The 27651-nt window shown below is 41.9% G+C and overlaps 2 protein-coding genes across 3 annotated transcripts; both read left to right on the top strand.

Moving 5' to 3' along the window:
• Positions 1-54: 54 nt before the first annotated feature.
• Positions 55-27651, top strand: LOC149320487 (uncharacterized). 2 transcript variants are annotated; one of them, XM_089500619.1, is made up of 8 exons: positions 55-124; positions 3403-3485; positions 16383-16509; positions 16662-16745; positions 17899-17975; positions 18369-18495; positions 21288-21365; positions 22021-27651. In XM_089500619.1, the coding sequence occupies exons 2-8, from the start codon at positions 3456-3458 to the stop codon at positions 24315-24317; spliced, it is 2820 nt and encodes a 939-aa protein (XP_089356745.1). In that variant the 5' UTR covers positions 55-124; positions 3403-3455; the 3' UTR covers positions 24318-27651. The 2 variants fall into 2 exon arrangements, with proteins under 2 accessions (XP_089356745.1, XP_089356752.1); XM_089500626.1 differs by having other exon boundaries at positions 22024-27651.
• LOC149320488 (uncharacterized) lies at positions 6490-8699 on the top strand. The gene is made up of 3 exons (XM_089502169.1): positions 6490-7119; positions 7562-7741; positions 7889-8699. Exons 1-3 carry the CDS (start codon positions 7014-7016, stop codon positions 8524-8526), a joined length of 924 nt encoding a protein of 307 aa, XP_089358295.1. The 5' UTR covers positions 6490-7013; the 3' UTR covers positions 8527-8699.

Consider the following 27651-nt stretch of genomic DNA (forward strand, 5'->3'; position numbering starts at 1 on the left):
GAGCGGCCGGAAGCGTGGGCGGAAGGGGCGGGGTCTCCCAGACCAGAGGCCCCTCCCTCCCAAGGACTCTATGGTCCTGCTCCTTCCCATCAGAGAACAGGAAGCCAAAGGACTCGATGCAGAGGTAGGCTCTCTTGGACTGCAGCTCCCATGCGAGGAGTTCCGACTCCCTTCTTTGGGCTGCAGCTCCCATCATCCACTGAGTTTATCTTGCTTAAAGGTGAAAGCTCTGGGGAAAGAGCAGGGTACTACTACTACTACTACTACTAGTAAAGAGACCTTTAGCCTGGAGTGCGCGGGGCAGAGGGAGAAGGCTGTTTTTGGGATGCAGAAGTCCATGTGCCTTCAGTGTCTTCAATGGGAAAGTCGCCTTTTAATGGTGGTTGCCTTTGCTGTGTGCCTTGGAGTCGTTCCCAACCCTAAAGTCATGGGGCTTCTCTTGGAAGCTTTGTTCAGAGAGGGCCGGCCTTTGCCTTCCTCTGAGGCTGAGAGAGTGTGGCTTCTTGCCCAAGGTTCCCATGCCAGAGCAGACCCCAGCGCTCAGGCTCCTCTGCCACTTGGACCTAGGGCTTAATGCTTCTTTAAGAGACTGCTTAGCAACCCATAGTGCTGGGGATGCTCTGTTTCCATTGGGATGTGGATTAATTAAATACAGGCTGAAATGCCTGGGATCAAAAGTCTGGGATTCCCTCCCTCCAGATTGTGGCATTCAGTCTTTGCATAAACATGTGATAGCTACTGCTGCGGAATAATTTTGTCAGGATTAGCAGGGAGACCCAGGAGCCAGATTGGGAAGGAAATACATCCAAACTACTGGGACCCAGATCCCCCAAACAATCAGCCCTTTATAGTTCCTTGGACAAAGAAAACCACACATCACATTTCATTGGTTACATATAACATAAACATCTACGCCCTGTATATTCATTGGATGTTCAAATATTACACCCAACGTGCGTCTCTATCCCTCAATCAAATTGTTATCGATATGTTTAGTTTCTTTGTTCTCAAACTGTCTCTTGCAGTACTTCCTTTATTTGGGTTAAAATCTTAAGTTATCTTAAGTTAGGAACCATTTCCAAATTGTCTTGCGTTCCAGAAGAGGATTTGACATGAGCTGAATTCCATCATCCTGGCAAACTTTGCTCTCAGTACATTGTAGTACTATAGTGTTCAACTCCTGAGCATAAGTAAAATTCCAGTTCATATCTAAATTCCCTCTGCACTAGGAGACGGGACCCAACTCTAAACATGGAATTCGTTTGTGTTTCATATACGCTTTCCACACATGAGCCTGAAGGTGATTTTGTACACGGTAATATTGTGCCTGCAACAGAGTTTGTATCACAAACCTCAGAGTTTTGAAAAGCCACTGGTTTGGGCTCCAAAGTTTTATCACAGAGGAGTCTCTCACAAAGTTCTCCTTCAGAGTTCCAAAATGAATCACACAAAATGAAGGTGTCTCTGGGTGTGTCTTGGTGTGCTCTGGGCCATGGCATCCCTCCCCCACCCACCCAAAAAAAGGAGAAGTGGCCCAGCGGTTAATGTTCATGTCACTTCCTCATGTTCCTTGCTTTTCAGAAACCCTCTCCAAGATCTAAAACCCTGGAACCTTTTGAATTGGAGAATGGACATCAAGGCTGCTGTGCTCTGCTCTGGGCCCACACAAACTCCAGCTCCCAGAATTCCATAGCCTTGGCCAGGGCAGTTAAAGCCATGCCAAACTGGGTTATTTCTCCAATGTGGATGCAGCCCTAGTAATAATTTTTTTAAAATGCTACTCTTTTTGCTCTCATTACCTCTCAATCAAAGGTGGTCAACTGTTGGGTCTGAGGAGACAACATTGCTCCTCCAGGGTAACTTAGAGGGCCCCCACTCAGGGGTGTATTGTGTGTATGTGTTGTTTTGTCCTGCTAAAGGGCACTGGAACCAAATTTGTCATTTTTTGGCCTTCTCTGCATTTTCCCTGAAATGGAGTTGTCTAGAGGGTTGAACCTTTCTCAGTCCTTTGTTCTTAATTGCCCTTGGGTTGATCTTGACTCATGGCAACCCTATGGATGAGGCATCTCCAAGACTCCCTATCTTCCACTGCTTTACTTAATTCCTCCAAGCCCATACCTGTGACCTCTTTAATAGAGTCCATCCATCTAGCATGCAGCCTTCCTCTCTTTCTGCTTCCCCCTGCCTTTCCCAGCATTATTGTTTTTTCCCCCAATGATTCCTCCTTTTTCATGATGTGTCCAAAGTACGACAGCTTCATTTGGTCATCTTGGCTTCCGGGGAGGTTTCCGGCTTGATCTGCTCTAGGACCCATTTGTTAGTCCTTTTGACTTTCCATGGGATCCTCAGCACTCTTCTCCAGCACAACATCTCAGATGAATGGATTTTCTTCCTATCATCTTTCTTAATTGTCCAGCTCTCACATTCATACATGGTAATAGGGAATACAATAGTTTGTATGATTCTAATTTTTGTGCTCAGTTGTATATCTTTGCATTTTAGGATCTGTTCTAGTTCTTTCATAGCTGTTCCTCCCATTTTAATCTTCTTCTGATTTCCTGGCTACAGTCCCTGTTCCTATCAATGGGCCAGAAGAGACAGGCCAAAATAAAGCTGCTTCAGGTCACTTTGGAGGTATGCTGTTTAAATGATGCATGGGTCATAAGAAGCTAGAAGCCGTGTAAAGCCACGCCCCAGTGCTAAGGACTGGGACGCAACTTTGGCACGGCTTTTGACCTCTTAAGATGTGTGCATCATTTAAACAGCATACCACTAAAGTGACCTGAAGCAGTTTTATTTTGTCCTGTCTGTTCGTGCCCAGTGTTTGATCCTAAGTATGAGAACTCTTTTACTATTTAAGTTTCTTCATTGTATAGGTTGAAATTGTATAGATTCTCCATGGTCATTATTTTTGTTTTCTTTATGTTCAACAATATGTCTGCCTTTGCACTTTCTTCCTTGATCTTCCTTAGTAGTTGTTCCAGGTCTGTGAAGTTAGCTGCTAGTATTATGGTGTCATCTGCTTATCTTAGGTTGTTGATATTCCTTCCTCCTATTTTCACTCCTCCTTCTGTGTCCAAGCCTGCTTTTCTAACAATACGTGCTGCATATAAGTTAAACAAGTAGGGTGGTAAGATGCAGCCTTGTCTGACTCCTTTGTCAATTGCGAACCATTCTGATTCTCCATGTTCTGTCCTGAGTACAGATTTCTCACCAGGACCATCAGATGTGTTGGCACTCCCAACACAATTCCTAGTCCTGCCATTAATTAAAAACTCAGCCTTTCATAGTCCAATACAGAACTCTGGCCAAACAGACAAGAGACCCAAGTGGTAGACACAAAGGATTGCCCTAGGAAGCATGATAAAATTTCACCATTTTTCTTGTTTCCTTCACCCACAGGAAGTAGGAAGACATCTCAGTGACATCCTGAATCTAGTCCTCTTTGTGGAAAAATGGAGAGAGCTGCTATGGAGCTACCTCAGGTAAGTGAGGGCTCGCTGTAAAGAACAGAAGAGATGTTAATGAGTATGCAAAGAACATCTCTCTTCCACTTGGCTTCTAGGAATGCAAAATATCAAGGCTGCACATAAAAGTAACAAATATATTCTAATATATCCTAAAATATCACAGCTGCACACAGGAGGTAATAAACATATCCTATAACAAGCAGTTTCCCAACTTTGGTACTCCAGATATTTTGGACTTCATCTCCCAGAATTTCTGACTGTTGGCCAAGGTGTCGGGGTTTTCTAGAAGATGTTCAAAGCACCTATAGGATCAAAGTTTGAGAACTATTGTCCTATAGGTTGGAGAAGCCACCTTCTGGACTTTAAATTCCAGAATCGCTCAATTCTGCTAGAAAATCCTGCTGGGTTATATCAGATGCAAACAATCTGAGGTGTGTTGGGACACACAAAGGACAGTGAATGTCGTAAGGCATCCTTGGAGAATTTAACTACTGTTACTTTGAAAACCAAGAAATTCAGTCATACACATAGATTTCAGGCAATAAAGCAGAACCTACATCAGGGGTTGGCAACCTCCGCCCTGCGGGCCGGATCCAGCCCGCGGAGGCCTTTCAGCTGGCCCCCGGCTGCCGCCGCGGCTGCCACCAATTGCAGCTTTTCACTGCTATGGGCGCCACCATTTCCCCCCCAAAATGGCGGCACCCATAGCGGTGAAGTCTCGCGCAACCACACAAAAGGTCGTGCAAGACTTCGCCGCCATTGGCAATGGCTTCTAGGAGGCCCACTGCAGCTGCCGGAGTCCTGGAACAGGAGGGCTCCGGCGGTGGCAGCGGGCCTCTGGGAGGCCCGATGCCATTCCTGGGGTCCCCCAGGAGGGCTCCGGTAGCTGGCCTCTGGGAGGCCCGATGCCGTCGCTGGAGGCACCTCAGGAGGGGTCTGGTGGCGGCGGCGGGCCTCTGGAAGGCAAGATGCTGTCACTGGGGCACCTCAGGAGGGGTCCGGCGGCAGCAGCAGGCCTCTTGGGAGCCTGATGCCATTGCTGGGGCCCCCCCAGGAGGGCTCCGGCAACAAAGAGGGGGAGGCCTCCAGCGCTGGTGGCCCCCGCTGGCTTTTTTTCCGGCCTCTGACGGGGCCTGGGGCCCCATGAGGGGCCGGCAAAGAGAGGGAGGCCCGCCAGCGCTGGCGGCCCCTGCCGGCACTTTCCCAGCCTCTGACAGGGCCTGGAGCCCCATCAGGGGCCGGCAAAGAGGAGGAGGCCTGGCCCCCGGAGGGTGGAAGCTCCACCCCCGGCATGCGGCTCTGCCCCCAGAGAGTGGAAGCTCCACCCCTGGCACACGGCCCCGCCCCCGGAGGGTGGAAGCTCCCCCCCCGGCTTCGCCCCCCCCCCCCCAGTTGTCTGAGGGACAGCAACCCGGCCCCCTGCTCAAAAAGGTTGCCTACCCCTGATCTACATGGCAGTGATCACACTAAACTCACTTAATTTTGGAAGCTAAACAGGGTCACACTAAGTTAGGCCTTGGATGGGAAACCCCCAAGTGATAGAAGAGAGCTGGTCTGAAACTGGAAAGCCACTGCTACCAGACTAAGCAATAAAAGGCTGGGTGGACCAAAAGAAGGCATCTTCTTCTCTTCGTATGATTTTCTTGATGTTAGAAAGAGACATTGGTGGGTTACAGACCGCCGAAAAGCGGTGACCTGCACCCGCCCCTTTCCCCACCGGATCAGGGCCTCAGCGGCTAGAGCGGCAGCCACTGAGGCCCCGATCCGCCGCTTTCCAGGCCGCAGGGAAGCGGCAAAAGGCCCCTTCCCTGAGGCCTGGAAAGGAGTGTCCTTGGGGCTTCAAGCCCCAAGGATACCCCGCAGAGGCGGGGAGGAGGAGAAAGGGGCTGCTTGGCCCCTTTCTCCCTTGCGTCGCTGGGCGCAGCCATATAAAGGCTGCGCCCAGCTACGCAAAACCAGGAAGGAGCTCTGTTTCGGAGCTCCTTCCTGCTCCGACAAAAGGGCGCATTAAGCGCCCTCGTGCAGAGTGATGGCGTCACGTCCGCGCCGCCTCGTTTGGAGGCGGCACGTTCGCGACGGCATCATGGCGTCCCCCATGTACATGGGTCGCCGCCATCTTGTAGTCCTCCGGACGTATTAGGCTTGGGGGTGTCAAGAAGTGACGCCCCTTTTTAAATTTAGGATGTCCTGAGGACGTCCCTTATGGCGGTGCGTAACCCGCCATAGACAGGTTTAAATCAGGTGCACAGGCAACCACCATTGTATTGTCACAGCTACTCATCCATGCTACCACAATGAGACCTTCCTCACTTCTCTGAGGAAGAACTTACTTTGATTTGCCAACCTAAATATCTCTGAAACCAGTTCCAATCTTTATTTGATCGATTTATATCGCAATAAAATGAGGCAAACTCAAAACCCTCGTTTTTTCCTGACACTAGTTTTCTAGTGGTTCTTTTGAAAAGAATTGATTCCAGAGCGTGTTCATCAAGTGGGAACGATGTTTGGATCTGAATTGCATCATTCTGGAGAGGAGGGACAATAGCAGAGGGGCTGGCCAGGGGTGTCACCCACCCTGCCTTCTGTTTGCTTGAAATCCACCATTTTTGGAGGGCTGGCTTTTGTCTACTGATCGTGTGGCTCGGCTTCAATTTTCTCATCAAATCAGTTATAAGCTAATTGATTCCTCCTGTGAATGTGGTTCACATGAACGTTTTTCCACTGTGTTTCTAGAGGTAAGATGACAATGTGATCCTATTTGTGGGGGTTTGATTATTTAATTTTTTTTTAATATGATTGATTCCATGGTTTTTTGACGAACAGCAAAATAGATATATGCAATCAATTGATCTTGCATGAAATTTATTTAGCGATCCATTGCTTCCATGCTGGGTGGCAGTACTGTTGTGGTAGTTGGGGAAATATGCCTGTACCTTTTTTGGGGGGGGGCTAATGGGGGGATGAGCATAGGGGACATTTTGGTCATCCCTACAAGAAGAGAGGGTGTTACCAGTTGGGTAAGGGTTGCCGATGCCTATAGTTACCTGTGCCCACCCACCTTTGTGCCCACCCCTAAACCCCTGGCATATAACCATTTTTAAAAGCCTTCCACATGAAGCAAGATGTTGGATTTGCAGCCCAGGCACCATTTAATTTCACAGGCATTTTTTCTTCTCCTTCTGCTTTTCCATGGCAGATACCTTGAAAAAACGTGGGAGGGGGATATCATGGAAGATGGATGAGACCAAGGATTTGATAGCAATTTGGGGCAAGGAGGCGGTGCAGATGCAACTAAATAAAAATCACTACAGTATAGATGTGTATGAAACAATCACAGCTAAGTTGAGAGCCAAAAGAGCATGATAAGACAGGATCAGAATGTTGAACAAAGGCCAAAGCAATGAAGTAGAACTTTAAGAAGGCAATCCAGCTAGCAAACTGGAGCGGGACTGGAGCAATAACCATGCCCCCCCCCCCCCTTTTAAACTGAAGGAGATCTTCGACGGCAATTTCAGTGTACAGGCGAAACGAGTAACTTCTGGAATGGAAGTTGTAATAGTGTCAGGAGGTGCTGCTCATCAGGACTCCAGCATGGCACCCCATCAACATCTGAAGCCAGTGGAGGGCTCCAAGGAGCTCTTTTCACAAGGTACGTTTCCCAAAAATAAACATGTCCAATAGATGACATATAGATGCATGGGTGTTTGGTGGATTTGGGTGGGGCTTGTGTTTTCATGTTAAGTTATGCAGGTATATTATGGAGGACACCACACTACCAATGATTATTATGTCAGGTGTGCATGGGTAAAAATAAAAATATTCAATAGGTGACATAGAGGCACGGCTCCTTATTATTGTTGTTATTATTTGGGCTTGTGTTTAAACTTGCAGTTGTACAGGTACAGTAGGGAGGAGACCACACTTGCTACACTTATTATGTCAGATGAACATTAGTGATAACGGTGGTTTCGCTGCATACACATGTTGGGTATCCTTGTGCAATAAGCACTTTTTAATTTAAAATGTTGAAAATTATTCTGTTGCTGTTTCCAACCTCATAGAAACAATTTTTCCTCTCCTCCTGCCTGCAGATGTCACAGTTGAGGAAGGGGAACCATATGTGCTCACCCATATCCCTGTGGATCAAGATAAAGACAGTACACAGGCAGATTTACAAGAAGGGGGTACTCCACAGCAGGATGAAACCAGTGCTGGCCCCAGTGAAGAAGACTCGCCTGGACCTGCAACATTTGTGCCAGTCAAGCCAAATGGTTGGTAGTTGGTACCCACCTTCTACAATGGGTGGGTGTGAGATATGTGTTGTGCCTGTTTAGCAATTCCATGCTAATTTTATATATATATATATATATATATATATATATATATATATATATATTATTTACATTTGTTTTCCTCAGAGACCAACACTTCAAGACAGATGGTTCCACTATCCCAGGCTGAGCAGCTAGCCATGATCAAAACAAAGCAGGAACACAGCACAGCAGAAAAAATGTCAGAGAAGCTGATGCAACATTCCTCCAGTCAGTCAAATGTTCTCCTAGACCATATGGAGGGAAGGGATGAAAGGGACCTGCAATTTAAAGAAACAGAGAGTGAAGGCAGAAAAAGAGAGTGGGAAGGTAGAGAAAGAGAGAGGGGAACTATGGAAACATTCTATGAAAGATTGCTAGAGCAGTCTGAAAGGCAATTTAGTGATCTGCAAAACGCTTTAAAGGAGCGGACACATGTCATTCGGGACCTTGCTAGTTCTCTGTTGCTGTACAATGCCACTGGTGGGCGAGGTGGACGGGTGGGGAAGAGGAAAAGATTACATGCAAGGTCTTCACTCAGCAGTGGCCTTTCGACTAGTAGGTCTCGAAGTGACCTCAGTAGAATTGACCCTCCAGCAGCGGCTACTGGTCCCCCTACCCCCATCCCAGCCATGACTGCACAGCCCTCAACCTCATCTCTTGGGGTGGTAAATACAACACCACCTCAGGCTCAAGACTCTGGCATGCAATGGCCACAGGCATCATGTTTAATGGAACACCCTTAGGCAGGCTGCTAAGGAAGATAAGGAAACCTATTCCACTATCCCTGTGAGTGAGATGCTGTACCTCCCAAAAAACCAGAAGACAGTTCCAGTGTTATGTAAAAAAATATTAAATAATTTGATAATAATTACATTGGTTACATAATATGAAAACAATAAATATTTCAGAAATAAAATATTTTTGATTATTTCATAAAACACAGCACAATTACTCCCAATATTTCATGTATGGGGGGCATTTTAAATCTATGCTGTACATTTACCTGTATGTATGTATGCATATGTGTTATATATGCTAAGATATATCTATAGATATACAACTATATATTGTAATATATGAATGGTACATTTTCACAGTGGTATCTGAGTTGGAACTAAATCCTTACATGTGCAGGCAACTATAGTGGAATGCATGTATGTGTGCATGTGTGTGTATGCATTCATATGTATGTGCATGCCAACATACAGCCATGAATATATGATATGCATACCAATATGTGTGTCAGTATTCATAAGCAACAGAATATGCACCAAAATGTGCTCACTCACGAACATGCAAACATACAAGAATACATACACACACACACACTTACACAGATATATGCACTCAGTCAGTACACTTACATATTCCTTCAGAAGCAGCTAAGGTCCTGGGTTGCTTTTCCATGTCTGTCTCCGCTGGAGCTGTCTGTAATATTTTATTTCCGGGCACTGTTTTTTGATGTATGTGTATGTGTGCACATTTGTGCATGCATACATATATGTGAGCATTCATGGCTACCTATAAAAAAATAATGGTATATGTTCTGGTTTTATGTTCATGGTGTTCATGTTTTAGCAAAACGCATACATGTGCAGTCAAATACAGTAGAAAGTATGTGCTTGTGCATGTGTGTATAAGTATGTTTGTGCATGCATGTGTATGTACGTACATGCTAACTTATAGCCGTGAATACATGATATTCATAAATATATTTGTGCGGATGTGAACTCACTCACTCAGCCACTCCACATATAAACATACATAATACATGAATACACAAGTGCACATGCACGCCATATCAAAATATATGCGTGTGTATATATCAATGTAGATATATGCTTACATGTACAAATAGTCACATCCATGTACATGTATCAACATTTTTGTTCTCCCACTCATATGACTACATTTACATATTACAAAAGGTGGCACGCCTGCAGAAGCAGCTGAGGTCCTGGGTTGCTCCTCCTCCTCCACTGTCTCCACTGCAGCTGTTTGTGTAAGCAGAGTAACATTTTATTATGTTATCTGGTAATGTACTGGACACGTGTGCACGCACACACATGCACACCATTTTGTATATGTATATGCACATACACACATGCATACAATACACATATATGCATAAATATCTGTAGAAATATGATAGTATCTCTCTCTCTCTGGCTTTGCTTCGCGAACGAAGATTCAGGAAGGACTCATCCCATGCTTTGTACAAGCGCGTTGATGACTAAAAGGCCAATCTGGGATAAACAGGTCCAGTTGCAGAAAGCACAGCAGAAAGTCTCCTTGGGTGATGTTTCCGGGTTGTGGTTCTTTCTGCGTTGTCGTTTCTCTTTGAGACTCGTTCGCCATGAGCTTTCAAAAAAGACTGCAGCGTCATGAATAGTGCGTCTCCATGCCTCCTGATGCGAGGCCAGGGAGGACCATTGTTGGTGATCTATCTGGCCAAGCCTGAGATGTTGTTTCAGGGAGTCCTTGTATCTCTTCTTTGGGGCGCCCCTCTTACGCTGACCCGTGGCGAGTTCACCGTAGAATACTATTTTTGGGAGGCGATGGTCCTTCATCCTAGAAACATGTCCTGCCCAGCGCCGCTGCGTCCTCAATAGCATTGTCTCAGTGCTGGCGATCCCTGCTTGCTCAAGAACTGCAACATTTGTCATAGTCTGCCCAGTGTATATTTAGAATTGGACGTAAACAGCGCTGATGAAAGCGTTCAAGGAGTCGTAGGTGTTGGCGATAGGTGACCCATGTTTCAGACCCATAGAGGAGAATAGACAGTACAATACACACTGATTTTTGTGCTTCGCCTCAAGTGTTTGTTACTCCAGATTCTTGTGAAGCCTTCCGAATGCACTATATGCCTTTGCAAGTCTGTGATCGATCTCTTTATCAATCTTGGCATCTGAGGAGATGATTCTTCCCAGGTAGGTGAACTGCTTGATGGACTTAAGCACAGATGTGCCTACAGTGATGTGGGGATGGTAGTGTTCTTCCTGTGGCACAGGCTGGTAGAGAACTTCCGTTTTCTTCAGATTGACTTCTAGTCCAAAGAGCTCTGCAGCAGTTGCAAAACAAGATGTTAGGCGCTGCAGAGCTGCTTCCGTATGGGCAACGAGGGCAGCATCGTCAGCAAAAAGCAGCTCACGGACCAGATAGTTTAGAGTCTTAGTGCAAGCTCTCAGACAGCTTAAGTTAAACAAGTTACCATCAGTACAGTAGCATATATAAATATAAATCTTCTTTGAGATCTGCCATAGCCCTTTGGAGCATCATACTGAATCATAGAATCGTAGAGTTGGAAGAGACCACTAGGGCCATCCAGTCCAACCCCCTGCCATGCAGGAAATCACAATCAAAGCATCCCTGACAGATCCAGCCTCTGTTTAAAGACCTCCAAGGAAAGAGACTCCACTACACTCCGAGGGAGTGTGTTCCACTGTCGAACAGTCCTTACTGTCAGGAAGTTCCTCCGGATGTTGAGCTGGAATATCTTTTCCTGTAGCTTGCATCCATTGTTCCGGGTTCTGTTCTCTGGACCAGCAGAAAATAAGCTTGCTCCCTCCTCAATATGACATCCCTTCAAATATTTAAACAGGGCTATCATATCACGTCTTAAGCTTCTTTTCTCCAGGCTAAGCATCCCCAGCTCCCTAAGTCGTTCCTCATAGGGCATGGTTTCCAGACCTTTCACCATTTTAGTCGCCCTCCTTTAGACACGCTCCAGTTTCTCAATGTCCTTTTTGAATTGTGGTGCCCAGAACTGGACACAATATTCCAGCTGGGGCCTGACCAGAGCAGAATACAGTGGCAATTTTACTTCTCTTGATCTAGACACTATACTTCTATTGATGCAGCCTAAAATCGCATTGGCCTTTTTAGTTGCCGCATCACATTGTTGACTCATGTTCAACTTATGGTCTACTTGGACTCCTAGATCCCTTTCACATGAAGTTTCATTCAGCCAGGTGTCCTCCATCCTATATCTGTGCTTTTCGTTTTTCCGCCCTAAGTGCAATACCTTACATTTCTCCGTGTTGAATTTCATTTTGTTAGCTTTGGCCCAGTTTTCTAGTCTGTTCAGGTCATTCTGAATTTTGATCCTGTCCTCTGGGGTATTAGCTACTCCCCCTAATTTGGTGTCATCTGCAAATTTGATAAGTATGCCCCCAATTTTGTCCTCCAAGTCATTGATAAAGATGTTGAATAGCACTGAGCCCAGGACAGAGCACTGTGGGACCCCACTGGTCACTTCTTTCCAGGATGAAAAGGAGCCATTGTTGAGCACCCTTTGGGTTCTTCACTGGTGTAAATATCTCTGACATATAGTGCTATTCCTCCTCCTTTCTTGTTTGTCCTATTTCTCTTAAAAAGGTTATACCCATCTATTTCCACATTCCAATTATGAGACTCATCCCACCAGGTTTCAGTGATGCCTATTATATCATATTTGCTTTGAAGAAGATGCTAAATAGAGTTGGAGCGAGAACACAACCTTGTTTCACACCATTAGTTATTAGAAAGGGCTCAGAGAAAGTGTTGCCATATCTTGACCTTGCTGGCCTTCATGTAGCAGGATGATCATTTTGAGGAATTTAGGGGGGCATCCTAGTCGTTCCAGGATCTGCCACAGACCTTTTCTACTTACAGTGTCGAAGGCTTTGGTGAGGTCGACAAATGTTACATAGAGTCCTTTGTTCTGTTCTCTACATTTCTCTTGCAGTTGTCTAAGGGCAAATACCATGTCTGTAGTGCTCCTATTAGCTATAAAGCCACATTGGCTTTCAGGGAGAAGTTCTTCTGCAGTATCAGGAACTAATCTGTTCAGGAGTATCATTGCAAGGATTTTTCCAGTGATGGAGAGCAGTGTTACTCCTCAATAGTTTGAGCAATCCGATTTTGCTCCTTTTTTTGTACAGGGTGGTGATGACTGCATCTCGGAGATCTGATGGCAGTTTGCCTTTTTCCCAGCAACTGACAAGGAGTTTGTGGAGTTTAGCGTAGAGTACATGACCTCCATGTTTCCAGGCTTCAGGTGAAATTCCATCAATCCTGGCAGCCTTGCCATTTTTCATCTGCTGTATGGCCTTAACGGTTTCTTCCAAAGTGGGAGCTATGTCCAATTCCTTCTTCATTGGTTGTTATGTCATATGTTGAATAGCTGAGTCTCCTCTTTAGGATGCCACCCCTTTTAGGTTTAAACTTAAAATGAAGATTTAGTTTACATCTTACGAGGCAATGATCTGTTTGACATTCTGCACTGGGAATCACTAGGGTATGACGGACATTGCTAATATTTCTCTGGTGCACTAGAACGTAGTCAATGAGGTGCCAGTGTTTGGATTGGGGAATGCATCCAGGTTGTCTTCAAGCTGTCTTTCTGCTGAAAGATAGTGTTTGTAATAGTCAGCTGCTGTTCTGCACAAAACTCTAGCAGGAGGTGTCAGTTATCATTACAGTTTCCAACACCATGCTTGCTTAAAACACCTTTCCAGGCTTCAAAGTTCTTTCCTACTCTGGCATTGAAGTCACCAAGGATAATGATTTTGTCTTCTGCAGGGACTGCAGGGACTTCTGCAGGGACTGCTCATAAGGTGGCGTAGGTATGAGTAGAATTTGTCTTTCTCCGCAGGGTCGGCTTGCATAGTTGGGGCATATACAGTCGGCCCTTCTTATACACGAATTTTTTATACACGGATTCAAGCATACACGGTTTGAAAATGTCCCAAAAAAGTATACATTTACCTTGATTTTTCATTTTTATAAGGGTATAGTATACATTTACCTTGATTTTTCATGTTTTGCTATGTCATTATATTTAATGGGACTTGAGCATACACGGATTTTGTTAGACACAGGGGATCTTGGAACCAAACCCCAGCGTATAACAAGGGTCCACTGTATATATACTGAAGAGAGCAACATGTGGGAGGCGTAAGGAGATAATGCAGTCAGAGTGTCCTGTTGGCAAGGTTTCGAGTTTGGAGGCAATGGAGTTTTTGATCATAAAGCCTACACCTGAAAGATGTTTTTCAGTTTTGGGTTTGCCAGACCAGTAGAGTGTGTAGCTGGCACCATGTACTTTAAGGCTGCCTTCCTCGTGGAGACGAACTTCACTAAGAGCAGCAATGTTGATGTTAAGTCGTGACAGTTCATGGGCTATTAGGGCAGAACGATGCTCAGGACGTCCACTATCTGCAGAATCTTGCATCACATCAGATTCTGATAGTATATATATCATATATATATCCTAATTATATATGTGCAGATAGATAGATAGATAGATAGATAGATAGATGATAGATAGATAGATTATGTAATATTTACATTATATACCATATATATGTATGTATGTAATATGAGCCATGCTACATACTTTCCTCTGGAGACACAGGTACTCGAGCTGCGGAAGCAGCAGGTGAGTCTTCAGAGGAGGAGGAGGAAGTGTCCACTACCCTCCTCCGCCTAGCACCTAGAAATTTTATAAGGGACAAGTTAGCAAAGCAATGGACCTCTTTAACCCACCCTTGACACCAAAACATGAAAGCATTTTACTTTCCTGCTGATCGCCTCTCACACCAGCTGGGTCTCCCAGCTGCCCCTCCCCCCAAGGCTGTATATTTCTTGGATCCTATGCGACCATTGCAACACTTAACTGGTGGTTGTCATTTTGAAAGCATTAAAGATGTGGGAATAGCTCCTTGACAATCATGTTGAAGACTCCCCGCTTCATTCAGAACATCTGCCTCACCTCTTGTCGGACCACACAATAGTGGCAAAAACGTTTCACAATTCCCTTGATTTAGGGTATACCACCATCTCCTGGGCATAGGTTCATAACAGCATGGCATGACAGTCCAAAACCGAGTATCTGCAACAAAATTGGAAAAAGCATTCATGTTATCATCAGCATTGTGTCTCATCTGTCAGCAAACACTCCTATCATCCACGTTCTCTTGCAAGAATGCTTGCAAAATATTAATTCTGTGCTGCCCAGTTTTTCTCACCAAGAGACAAATCAGCAAAGTGGAATTCAAATATGTAAGCATTGCCCACAAAATGGCTATGGAGATAGGATCCATTACTCTTGCCGGCAGACCACATGGCTAAAAAAGTGATCGGAAATAGTTTTTTGTGGGTTTTTCGGGCTATGTGGCCCACAAAAAACTATGGATGCCGGCCATGAAAGCCTTCAACTTTACATTGATCAGAAATAGCAACAATAGGGTGCGTGCAAACACACCATCTCACCAAAATGACGTTTCACTGCATCATAGATTGATTGACATCTCAAAAAAACAATTCAGAGTACGCGGGGCAAATACCAGTGGGAACTATAACTTGGGGTCAAACACACACACCCCCTTGCACGGGATTGGGAAAAGATTTAATAACAATAATAATAATAATAATAAATTTTTATTTATAAACCACCCTGTGGCGAACCAATCCGGGCGATTTACAACATTAAAATAACATAAAAACAATATATTTCCCTCCCCCCTTATGCTTTCATAGAGAACTATGCCTCCAGTAGATTGATTCATTGATCAGGAATGAAAGCGAATCACTGATTGGTTTAAATGAAGAGTGGGAATGCACCCTAAGAGGTTTTTTTAAAGAAAAAAGTTTCCTCTTTACAATCACTTTATTTTATAGTGCAAGAAGTGGCATTCAGAAACAAATCCTTCAATTAACATAAATTCAACCCACACAACTTGCTTTAAAAGAGCACTTTTTAAAAGTACAGTTATTATTTAATAGGAATAGCAATATTTATAGTACATTTCTATACTACTTCATAGTGAACTATGCACTCTCTGGGATTTATAATGTGTAAGCCAATTGCCCCCAACAAGCTGGGTACTCCTTTTACTACCCTCTGAAAGGATGGAAGGCTAAGTGGATCTTGGAGCCCTCCAGGATTGAATTTACAACATTGTGGCTGCAAACTGGCACATAGTCATGGCGCCACCAGAGCTCCTTAAAGCTAGTGGCAATAACATCTGGATTGCATTTTGCTAGTAGTCCTATACTGATGTATTCTTACACATTGATGCAAAACAACAACAACAACAACCCTGGTTTAAACAACAACAAAATGTATAAAAAGGTTTAAACAAACAAGCAGCACATTTTTTTGCAGCCGTTCCCAACTTATGGAATGGCCTGCTGGACGAGATCCATCAAAGTACCAATCTAGAGAGCTTATAAAAAGCCATTAAGAAGGATCTCTTCCGGCAGGCCTTCCTGGAATAAAATACTCGGCCACGAAGAAGACTTTCCATCTGTCGAACTCTAGCCATGGTTATTATTTGGATTATTTGGATGTTAGCATGTTAGTTTTTAATGTTATACTGTTTAATCTTGTTTTAAGGGGGGCACTATGTATATATGGATGTATTTTAGCTTGTTGTACTCCACTTTGATTGCCTGGCAAAAAGCGGGATAGAAATTTTAAAAATATTTTATTTATTAATTTAGCAGACAAAAGCCCTGGGGGCTTGGTAGGGGAGTTAACTGTTTTTTCTCCAACCCTAGACAAAATACAGTATTTATTTATTTATTTATTTATTTATTTATTTATTTATTGCAGGTGCCTGTGTCTTTTGAGGAGATAGCAGTCCATTTAACTAAAGAGGGATGGGCCTTGCTGGATCCAGACCAGCGGACTTTGTACAAGGAGATCATGCTGGATAATTATGAGAAGGTGGCCTCTCTGGGTAATAACCCATTTTGATCTTGATTGAATGATGGGGGGATGCCCTAATTTTGGGGTGCCCTGAACCAGTTTAGGCAGTGGACCAGCTGGCTAGTTGGGCATCCTTGATAATTAGAACGAACTAATCATGTTCCTTTTGGTTTTCCCTTGAAGAAGGTCCTCTCCTTCCTCAACCACAACTCATCTCTTGGCTACAAGAAGGAGAAGAGTGCCAATTCGTCCAGGATCAGTTACCAGGTGGGTGCACTGATTTGTGGCTTTGGACTCTCTCACTTGCTTCCAGAAGTGGTCCAGATTGTAAGGAATGGATATTCTAAATCAAAACAGGGGCTTCATTTAGCCTTTGTGGCCCAGTAAGAACCCTGGTGGTGCAGTGGTTAAATGCCTGTACTGCAGCCACTCACAAACACAAGGTTGGGGCCAATTAGCTTACACATTGTAAACTGCTTAGGGAGTGCTTAAGTGCACTGATAAGTGGTATACAAATGTATTTCCTATTGCTGCACTGGCTGCTCCTGGAGTATTCTGGCTCTGGAATTGTCTAAGATTCCCCCTGTTACCTCCACAGTTCATAGCAACACTGATAGTGTCTACATACACGTCTGCTATGTTGCCTCCTACTATCGCTTACCCAAAGCACTATCTCTGAGGTCAAAAACAAGGCCCAAACATTAATCACATGACTGGGAGTGATTTGCATGGGCAGCAGTAGCCTTAAGGTTCATATGAGGATTTATGCTACTTTTATCCCTCCAAATACACCACCTTTCTACCTTCAGTGCTTCCACCACAAATACCTTGTCTGAAACCAAGCAGCACAGTGGGATGCATGAATAAACAGCTGCCTGGAGTCGCTATGGAGTGCTCCAGATTTTCCTATACAATTCAGAGCAAAAGGTAGTTATTTTAAAATCTAATTTAGGCAAGGATAGTGTGGATTTGTGCAGAACCAAGATAAAGACAGTCCACACTTGAATTGGGGATTTGACCCTGTTTCGTGTAGTCAGATCGTGTTGAGAGCAATGGGAAACCAGTATAATTGGCCTTTGTAGATATGCCCATGGTATATGATCCAAGTGTATGATATGGCAGTTTATTTTCTAATACACTAGTACGTATGGAGGCTTCAAGATTTCACCCATGTCGACACTTTTGGATTTTGGAGTATTGTGGATTAACCTGTATGATTATATTGCAATTTCACTGAAATCCATTAATATATTATGTCTCCTTTTCAGAGGCCCAATTCCCTGTCTAACTGCTGTGATTTCAATACTTGCTAAAATTAAGTACGCTTCTGTATAGTCTTGGGTTGTTTTATTTTCAGCTTCTTACTCACTGGGACAGAGATTTTCATTTTCACTGCCTTCTTATTTCTCCTTCTTGATAGGGCCTGGTAAAACATCAGTAAAGTATGCGAGATCCTCTAAAAGTCGTGATGTTGTAGCTGCTCTCCTCCCAGCTCAGGTAAGGGCAGATATTTGTAGGACAAGTAAAAGTCTTCATGTTTAATGTCATAGCGGTGGGACAAGCTGATGTCCAGACAGTTAGTAGCATAACAGTGGGACAAGTGGAAGTACCCATGTTTAGTGGCATCGTGGTGGGACAAGTGGATGTCCAGATGTTTAGTGCCACAGTGGTTGGACAAGCAGAGGTCTCCATGTTTAGTGGTAGTGGTGGGATGGGTGGATGGTCCTCACACCCAGCTGTTATCCTGCAAGAGGACACAACCATCCCAGACAGAAAACATTCTCATTTTGGCTGGCCCTGGAACCAAACATTTGAGAGGGAAAGAGGCAATAATCTAGAGACCTGCATATTTATTTATTTGTAATAAACATTCTTTTCTTTTCTTTTCAGGTTTCTGTTTCCTTTGAGGAGGTGGCCATCCATTTTACCAAGGCAGAGTGGGCTCTCCTGGATCCAGACCAAAGGGCCTTGTACAAGGAAGTTATGGTTGAGAACTATAGTCATGTGTCCTCTCTGGGTAAGAAAGCCATTCTCTGGAAAGATGCAAGAATCCTTCAATTATTTTTTGTACTCTCATTAATTACAACAAAGTGGGAACTCTGTGGCTGACAAGGAATGCCTTTGCTGTTGTGGCTGCACTTAGATCCAAAACACACTTCAGAAATAATCCAGTTTGAGAATGCTTTAACTGCCCTGATTCAGTGCTAGAGAATTCTGGGAACTGTAGTTTTGTCAGACATTGAACCTTCTCTGTCAGAGAGTGTGCTGGGGCCATAATAAACTACAATTCCCAGGACTCCCTAGCACTGAGCCATAGCAGCTAAAGTGGTCTCAGACTGAATTATTTCTGCAATGTGTTTTGGACCTTAGTTAACTTTTCCAGGCTTTTCTTTTTTTCTTTTTTAATTTTTTCCAGACTTAACAAGGCTTCAGAGGCTCACTGAAGAGAAGGGAATTTTTTGTATTATTTTTTGTATTATTCTCTCATTGCCGCATGGACAATGGGACTTTGCCACTCCAGCCCCCCGCCCAAGCTCCCCTCACCGCTCTCACCATGGTGGGCAGCAGGGGGCTGCCTCTTCCTCCTCTTCCTTTGGATCATCCTCTTCCCTTTTCCACTTTCTCCTCCCATTTTCTCTCCTCCTCCTGTTCCTTCTCTTCCCCACTGTCATCACCACCTCCACTTCTTATTCCTCTTCCTCCTCCCTGCTGCTGCCTCCTCCTCCTCCTCTTCCTACACCACCGTCCCCCCACAGGCTTGCCGTCTGCAGATGCTGGAAGTAATAGTTCCACTGTACTCTGCTTTGGTCAGGCCCCACCTGGAATATTGTGTCCAGTTCTGGGCACCACAATTCAAAAAGGACATTGAGAAACTGGAGCATGTCCAGAGGAGGGTGACTAAAATGGTGAAGGGTCTGGAAACCATGTCCTGTGAGAAACGACTTAGGGAGCTGGGGATGTTTAGCCTGGAGAAAAGAAGATTAAGAGGTGATATGATAGCCCTATTTAAATATTTGACGGGATGTCATGTTGCGGAGGGAGCAAGCTTATTTTCAACTGCTCCAGAGAACAGAACCTGGAACAATGGATGCAAGCTGCAGGAAAAGAGATTCCACCTCAACATTAGGAGGAACTTCCTGACAGTAAGGGCTGTTCGACAGTGGAACAAACTCCCTCGGAGGGTGATAGAGTCTCTTTCCTTGGAGGTCTTTAAACAGAGTCTAGATGGCCATCTGTCAGGGATGCTTTGATTTGGATTTCCTGCATGGCAGGAGGTTGGACTGGATGGCCCTAGTGGTCTCTTTCAACTCTGTGATTCTATGACAATGATGAATCATTGCTGAACAAATCTTGCCAAGAGACCTCTGTGATAAGTTTGCTTTAGGGTCACCATAAGCTGGAAACAACTTGAGGACACACAAGGGAAGGGACTGGAAAGAAAGAGTAAGTTATGTGATTTAAAGTATGAGTGAAGAGAGAAAAAAGGAGAGTGAGGATGTTATTATGAAAGTTTTGATTTATTTAGATGTTATATATGTGTATTAAAATGAAAAATACAAACAATTAGGATTTTATGGAAGTAGGAGTCTGAGGGATGAGGGAGGGGTTACCCTTATTGTTATTTAGGAAACAGCATAGTTATATGATTGAATGTAATTAGTAATAATAATAATAATAATAATAATAATAATAATTTATTTTTATCCCACCTCTCCTGCAGGATCAAGGTGGCTTACAACATAATAACATACAATAATACAAAATAAACCCATTAACCCTCCCTCCAAACAATAACATCATAATCCCACATAACAAAAATAGAATGCTGTTGTTTCTTATTTGGGGTGGAAGTGTTATGTTTAATTGATGGGATTGATTGTTGTTTGTATATTTGTTGTATTATTATTTGTTTTAATACTAAAAAAATATTTTTTAAAATGTCTGTCTATGTGGTATTAAATTGCTGTGGCCTTTAAAGGTATTTTAACAGTTCCCTTATTTAATACATCTTATCTTTTTTCAATTATTTATTTTCTTCTGGAAGTGTTTACATTGTGCATCATTCTGAGATTCAGAGATGAAGACTAATATAGTATGACTCCTGTATCTGTCAGGGATATGCTCCCGGAGTGCGTATAATTGTGAATCCTACTGAAATGATCACCATTTGGCCAAGCATACCATAGAATTGTGCTGGAGGACCTAGACAGGACTAGAGAGAAAACCTCACTAGTTATCTCTACATCCTCCAGTGTGTCCCTGTTTTTAGTCTCCAGCAAAACTATATCACAGAATCATATAATCATAGAATCACAGAATCGTAGAGTTGGAAGATACCCCAAGGGCCATCCAGTCCAACCCCCTGCCATGCAGGAAATCTCAATCAAAGCATCCCTGACAGATGGCCATCCAGCCTCTGCTTAAAGACCTCCAGAGAAGGAGACTCCACTACACTCTGAGGAAGGAGAGTGTTCCACTGTCAGACAGTCCTTACTGTCAGGAAGTTCCTCCTAATGTTGAGGCGGAATCACTTTTTCTGCAGCTTGCATCCATTGTTCCGGGTCCTGTTCTCCAGAGCAGAAGAAAACAAGCTTGCTCCCTCCTCAATATGACATCCCTTCAAATATTTAAGCAGGGCTATCATATCACCTCTTAATCTTCTTTTGAAATACAGTATTTTACTTTCAATTCTCTTTTCTGTGGGATTCTTGTAGTGGGACAACCAGACAAAATAGGTTAGATTTACTGATATTTTTTTTAATAGGTGGAAGTGTTGTAAACAAGTTACATTTTTGTTCTCTCATACAGAAGGATCTCTGTCACCCAAATCTCTCCTCATCTCCTGGCTTGAAGGAGGAGAGGCGGTTCACCAGCAGAGAATGACAGGTAGGTTCTTTGGTATATTAGGAGAATGCGTTTTCTTTGCTTTCTCTTATTATTTCATTTTATGTTGTGCCTTACTCTGTATAGCAAGGAATGTGGCCAGAGACAATAAAAATATATTACAGGAGCCCACCCGCTCCACTGACTGTGAGGAACATGAGAAGGGGGGATTTGAATTGTATGCAAGGTAGCAAGGCAGGGAGAGCCAGTGTGACATAGTGGTTCTGTGGTTGTACTAGGACTCTGGGAGACTAGAGTTCAAATCCTAGCTCAGCCATGGAAACTCATAGGGTAGTCAAAGCATTATATGAAGATGCCAGCCACAGATGCTGGCAAAACGTCAGGAAAAAACTTTGCTGGAACATGGCCACACAGCCCGAAAAACCCACAAAAAACTATAATACCATGTGCCTTCAAGTTATTTCTGACTTATGGCAGCCCTAAGGCAAATATAACACAGTGTTTTCTTGGTAAGAATTTCTTCTGAGGGGATTTGCCTTTGCCTTTCTCTGAGGCTGAGAAAAGTCTCCTTACTTCATTTGGAAGACAGGTTCAGTCAGAGCATGCTTTCATACTGACATTCTCCACAGCGGTTCATTTGGTCGCTCTTTGCTCAAGAAATCATTTCTTCTTTCTCTCATGCTCCTTTTTTTTCCAGCAGGAGATGTTTGGGAGCTTGGAAATAAAATTGAAGCACCTCAAGTCTCAGACGAAAGTGAGGAGTGTATAGATGCAGATCAAAATATTGGTATTCAAGATGGAATGAAAAAGCAGAAAAGAAATAAGAAGAGGGGGGAAGCCATTGCTTGTCTGGATGAAACACCAGCCCATCAAAAAAGATCCAAGGTAGAGAAAAGGAAAAGGTATGAGGAAATCTCTGCTCAGAAATCAGCGTATGATAACCATGGAAGTACTCATACCAGGGAAAAACCATCTAAATGCCTAATATGCAGGAAGACATTCTCTTCAAGTCGACAGCTCTCAACCCACAACAGAATTCACAGAGGAGAGAAACCATTTCAATACTTGAAATGTAAAAAGAGCTTTCAGTTTAAAGAAGACTTTACGAATCACCAGAGAATCCACACAGGAGAGAAAACATTTGAATGCCTGAAATGTGAAAGGAGCTTTAGAATGAAAACCCTGCTTTTTATCCACCAGAGAGTACACACAGGGGAGAAACCATTTAAGTGTCCAGATTGTAGGAAGACCTTTTGTAAAAAGGGACACCTTCTCATCCACAGAAGTATCCACACAGGAGAGAAACCATTTGACTGCCTGGAATGTGGAAAGAGTTTTCTGTTGAAAGGAACCCTAATGATACACCAAAGAATCCACACAGGAGAGAAACCATTTGACTGCCTGGAATGTGGAAAGAGTTTTCAGTTGAAAAGAGCCCTGTTGACACACCAAAAAATCCATCCAGGGGAGAAACGATTTAAATGTCTGGAATGTGGAGAGAACTTCCATCAAAGCATAGATCTTGCTTCACACAAAAAGACCCACACAATGGAGAAACCTTTTGAATGCCAGGAGTGTGGAATGACCTTTTCAGAGTTCACACTCCTCACTAAGCATGAAAGAAGTCACAGAGGGAAGAAACCACATAAATGTCTTGAATGTGGGGAAAGCTTCAATCGGAGAAGCTTACTCACTTCACATCAAAAAGGCCACACAGAAGAGAAACCATACAAATGTCTGGACTGTGGAAAGAACTTCAGTCAGAAGAGCAAACTAATTTTGCATCAAAGAGTCCACACAGGAGAGAAACCATACAAATGTCTGGACTGTGGAAAGAGCTTCAGTCGAAAGTCCATACTCACTTCGCATCAAAAAATCCACACAGGAGAGAAACCATACAAATGTCTGGATTGTGGAAAGACATTCTCACAGAGTGGGCAATTCCGTGAACACTACAAAAGCCACACAGGAGAGAAGTCACATGAATGTCTAGAATGTGGAAGGAGCTTTAGGACAAGACAACAACTCAACATCCACCAAAGGATCCATACAGGAGAGAAGCCTTTTAAATGTTTTGATTGTGGAAGGAGTTTCCGTCAGCATGGAGATCTTATTAGGCACCACAGCATCCATACTGGGGAGAAGCCATTTGAATGCCTGATATGTGGAAAGACCTTCAGATTGGGAAGGTCGCTCACTAACCATAAAAGAACTCATACAGATGAAAAGCTATTTAAGTGTCTGGAGTGTGGAAAGTCCTTCTCTCGGAGTGGAGACCTTACCCTACACCGCAGAATTCACACAGGAGAGAAGCCATTTGAATGCTCAGAGTGTGGAAAATGCTTCGCAAGGAGAAGTAACCTTTCTACACACAAAAGAATTCACACAGGGGATAAACCATTTGAATGCCAGGAGTGTGGGAAAAGGTTCAGTAAACGTTCTCACCTGACCAGCCATGAACTTATCCACACAGGGGAGAAGCCATATAAATGCCTAGATTGTGGAAAGAGCTTTGGTCGGAAATATGTCCTGACTTCGCATCAAAAAATCCACACCGGGGAGAAGCCACATAAATGCTTGGAGTGTGGAAAGGGCTTCATTTGGAGTGGAGACCTCATTAAACATAAACGAATCCACTCAGGAGAGAAACCATTTAAATGTCTTGAGTGTGGAAAGAGCTTTGCCCAGAAAACAGGTCTTACTGTGCATCAGGGAAAACACGCACTGGCAAATCCATGGAAATGTCTGGAATGTTGCAAGAGCTTCAGAGGGGAGGAGCTATTCATAGCACATCAGAGACTCCATGCTGGAGAGAAACCCTTTAAATGCTTGGAGTGTGGCAAAAGCTTCAATCGACGTGATCACTTTCGTTCCCATCAAAGAATTCACACAGGAGAGAAGCCATTTAAATGCCTGGAATGTGGGAAAAGCTTCCGCTTGGGTGACTGTCTTACTAGACATCACAAAATTCACATTCAGGAGAAACCCAGTTGAAAGGGTTCTGGGAAGAGCCTAAATTCAGCCTCCAAAAGACACCAAAAGCGATGTAAATGCAGATTACAAAAATTAACATCTAATCAAAACCTGAAGGACTTTCTTTTCAAAGAACTAGTAAAAATTTTGCCAGTCTGATGAAATTTGGCCTAATAAAATAGATCTTCACAAAGAGCTAAGGGTTTACCTAGGAGGAAGCTTTATGAATGCTCAGGTTTGTAAGAAGAACTTTGGCAGTAAATCAGCTTTAAAAGATGGGTGGGTTTATATGGAGAAGAAATTACATAGTAAATGTAAAAAGTACTGTGTGAAAATCCAAGTGGTCTTGGGACTTCAGCAGACATACAGTCATAGAATCATAGAGAAGAAAGAAAAAGGAAATTAGAAATAGATATAGAACAATTGGAAAATAAATATATATTTAATAGAGACAAACAGATTTATGCTGAATTAAGAGCAAAAAGGCAGGAACTGGATAAGATGGAAATAAATGAAGGACAAGAGAATTTGATTTATTTAAGAAGAGAATATTTTGAATGTAGTAATATAATTTTAAAAATGTTGGCCAGGTCCACACAAAAAAAGGAAATGGAAAGTATGATAAATATAGTGAAGAATAAAGCTGAGAGGATGTGTAGATTGACGAAAGAAAGAAAATTTTTAGAAGAATTTTATAAAGATTTATATCAAGCAGGGAAAAAACCATTAGATCAAATTGAAAAATATGTAGAAGAAAATTGGCGACAAATATTAAAGGAAGAAGATAAGGAACTATTGGAAAAACTTATTGAAAAGGCAGAGATAATAGAAGTAATTAAGAAATAAAAATGAGAAAATTCCAGGAGTAGATGGTTTAAGACCTGAATATTATAAGATGTTTGAAAAAATACTAGTTCCAAAATTGTTAGAGTTATATAATAGAATAATAAATGGAGAAAAAATCCTGGCATCATGGTGTCAATCATTAGTAATATTAATACCAAAAATAGATACAGATTTAACAAATTCAGGATCATATAGACCTATATCATTAATAAATCAGGATGCAAAGATATTAACAGCAATAATAGCAAATAGAATGAATAAATATATGTATAAATTTATAGGGAAAGATCAATGTGGATTTGTGAAAGGAAGACAGATGTCTAATTTAGTAAGTATGGTTTTGAGTAAAATATATGTAATGGGGATAACAAAATCAAAAGCAGTGATTTTGACATTAGATATATTTAAAGCATTTGACTGTGTGGAATGGCCAACATTAAAAATAATTATGAAAAAGTTTGGAATGGGGGGAAAATAAAGGGCTTGATAGACCAATTATATTGTAATAATTCAATTAAAGTAATAGTAAATGATGGGATAACAAATGAAATAAAAGTAATGAGAGGTACAAGACAAGGATGCCTGCTTTCACCAATATTATTTGCAATGGTAACAAATGTTAGCAAATGTTACAAGAAAGGATAAAAATCTGGAAGGAATAGGACTGGGGAAAAACATAAAATTAGTTTATTTGCTGATGATACTTTATTAACTATTAAAGATTTAAAAGACAAAATGGGGAAAATAAAAGAACATTTGAATTTATTTGGTGAGATGACGGGACTTCAGATTAATTGGAATAAATCAGAAAAGATGTTATTCAACTATACAAAAGAAGAATTAGAGTTCGCAAAACAAAAAAATTTAGAGATAAGATTAAAAAGTAATATAAAAGATTTATTACGAAAGATTTAAATGAAATGGAAGGAAAAAATTGGTTGGATTACGGAAAGAAATTGAAAAAAAATTGGTAGAATATAAGGAAATAAAACTATCATGGTTTGGAAGAATAGCATTAGTCAAAATGAAAATTTTACCAAAATTAAATGTTCTGTTTAGAATTATACCATTAAAAATATCAGAAGCTGAATTAAATAAGTGGCAACAATTAGTAAACATATATTGTAATGGAAGAAAAAGAACTAGAATAAATAAGCAGTTTTGGTATAGATCTCAGGGAAAGGGAGGGTTAGGCCTCCCTAATATAAAGGGATATTATGAGGCTAATCAATTAAGATATGTAATAGAAGGTATGTTAAGTGTATCAGATCTGGACTGGTTAGAAACAGGAAAAGAAGAAATACATATGAAAATATTGAATATTTTAAAAAGAATTTAGTAGGAAAGAAATCAAGGAAATTGAGAACCCACTTATGAAAAATATACTAGAAACATGGAGCAAATATAAAAAAGAATTATTGAATGAAAACTCATTGATAGTACCAATAATAATGGTAAAGTCATTCCCAAAGAATTTAAGAAATTTATTAGATAAAGAATTAAAGGAAAGGAGGATAGATAAAATAGAAAATTGGATAGAATTAAAAGTAGGAAGAGAAAATATAAAAGAAAAACTTAAGGGAATAAAAATGTCATGGTTTCATTACATTCAAATAGAACAATGGTTCAAAAATTGGAAGAAAAAGAATATAGAAAAGGAAAAATATATGCAATTTGAACAAATAATTCAGAAAAGAAAATGAAAATGTGAAAGGAATAATTAGTAAAATTTATAAAATATTAATATAGAATAAAAGAAGAGAAATAAACCAAAATATTTGGAAAGAAATATGGGAAGAATAATTAGGATGTAAACTTTGTGAAGATGAATGGAATAAAATTTGGGAACAAAGACATCTGAAAAATCTATCGGTATGAATTAAGGAAAATTATTATAAACTGATCTGGAAATGGTACTTAACTCCAGGGAGATTACATAATTTAGATAATTCAAAATACTGTTGGAGAGGATGTAATGAAGTGGGACCATATATACATATGTGGTGGCAATGTAAATATGTAAAAAAAATTGGGAAATAGTAGTATTAGAAATTGAAAATATTATGGATATAAGAATAGATAGAAACCAAGTATAGTATTGCTATCACTATATAATGATGTAAAATGGAAAAAAGAAGAAAGAAGTCTTGTAACAAATTTGCTTACAGCAGCGAGATTAATCATAGTGAGTAGTTGGACAACGAAAATAAATGTGGAACTGGAGGATTGGTATAAAGAAGTCTGGGCAGTAGCGATTAATGATAAATTAATATATAAATTGAAAGTGAAAAAAGGATTATGGAAAAGAAATGATTTTGATGAAATATGGAAAAAAATTATTGAAAAAGTATTAAGAAAAGAAGATGGAAAATTACCTTTGCGAGATTTTGGTTGGATTATATGGATGGGAATAGCTCTGGGGAAGGGGTGCACTGAGGTATTTTTAGTATAAAATAAGTAAAATGTTAAAGCATATTTGGATATGAAGGAAGTGTAACATTTTGTATTA

This window comes from Sceloporus occidentalis, unplaced genomic scaffold (genome assembly GCF_023333645.1).
Source record: "Sceloporus occidentalis isolate IW3139 unplaced genomic scaffold, rSceOcc1.0.p SCAF_1, whole genome shotgun sequence".
NCBI classification, from domain to species: Eukaryota; Metazoa; Chordata; class Lepidosauria; order Squamata; family Phrynosomatidae; genus Sceloporus; species Sceloporus occidentalis.

Excerpts from the sequence above, each read along its gene's own strand:
- LOC149320487 (XM_089500619.1), top strand. The coding sequence starts at position 3,456 with ATGGAGAGAGCTGCTATGGAGCTACCTCAG. Across the intron at positions 18,496-21,287 it reads TAGTCATGTGTCCTCTCTGG|AAGGATCTCTGTCACCCAAA; the intron begins GTAAGAAAGCCA and ends TCTCTCATACAG. Across the intron at positions 21,366-22,020 it reads TCACCAGCAGAGAATGACAG|CAGGAGATGTTTGGGAGCTT; the intron begins GTAGGTTCTTTG and ends TTTTTTTTCCAG.
- LOC149320488 (XM_089502169.1), top strand. The coding sequence starts at position 7,014 with ATGGAAGTTGTAATAGTGTCAGGAGGTGCTGCTCATCAGGACTCCAGC. Across the intron at positions 7,120-7,561 it reads CAAGGAGCTCTTTTCACAAG|ATGTCACAGTTGAGGAAGGG; the intron begins GTACGTTTCCCA and ends TCCTGCCTGCAG. Across the intron at positions 7,742-7,888 it reads TGTGCCAGTCAAGCCAAATG|AGACCAACACTTCAAGACAG; the intron begins GTTGGTAGTTGG and ends TGTTTTCCTCAG.